Source organism: Mesitornis unicolor, unplaced genomic scaffold (assembly GCF_000695765.1).
Source record: "Mesitornis unicolor isolate BGI_N332 unplaced genomic scaffold, ASM69576v1 scaffold3301, whole genome shotgun sequence".
Lineage (NCBI taxonomy): Eukaryota > Metazoa > Chordata > Aves > Mesitornithiformes > Mesitornithidae > Mesitornis > Mesitornis unicolor.
The window spans coordinates 1-272 of record NW_010165699.1 but is presented as its reverse complement, the minus strand read 5'-3'; the positions used below and the strand labels follow the sequence as shown (position 1 = coordinate 272).

Below are 272 nucleotides of genomic sequence, written 5' to 3'. Positions count from 1 at the left end.
CGCCGCCATCGTCTGCAACTTCGGCAGCGAGCTCAGCCTGGTCTACGTCCCCTCGGTGCTGGAGAAGCTGGACTGAGGACGAGGGGCAGGCACCGCAGCCTGGGGGGATGACACAGGGCCCCCCCTCCACCACAGGGAGATGAGGGGTACAGGGGGGAGCTGCTGCCCATGGGTGATGGGGACAGAGCCACCAGCGCCACCGCTCCCTCCTCCCAACCTGGACTCTGTCACCCAATGGTTTTTGGGGAGGCCTGAGCTTTCCTCCATGCCCC

General features: G+C 66.5%; 1 protein-coding gene across 1 annotated transcript in view; it reads left to right on the top strand.

The window, feature by feature from the left end:
* Positions 1–76, top strand: part of SCAP (SREBF chaperone) — a gene marked incomplete at its 5' end in the record, with an annotated part of 8,932 nt that extends 8,856 nt beyond the window's left edge. Inside the window, one exon of the mRNA XM_010194715.1 lies at positions 1–76. This exon is cut by the window's left edge and continues 33 nt beyond it. Coding sequence (XP_010193017.1) covers positions 1–76 — 76 coding nt within the window.
* Between the last annotated feature and the right edge of the window lie 196 nt (positions 77–272).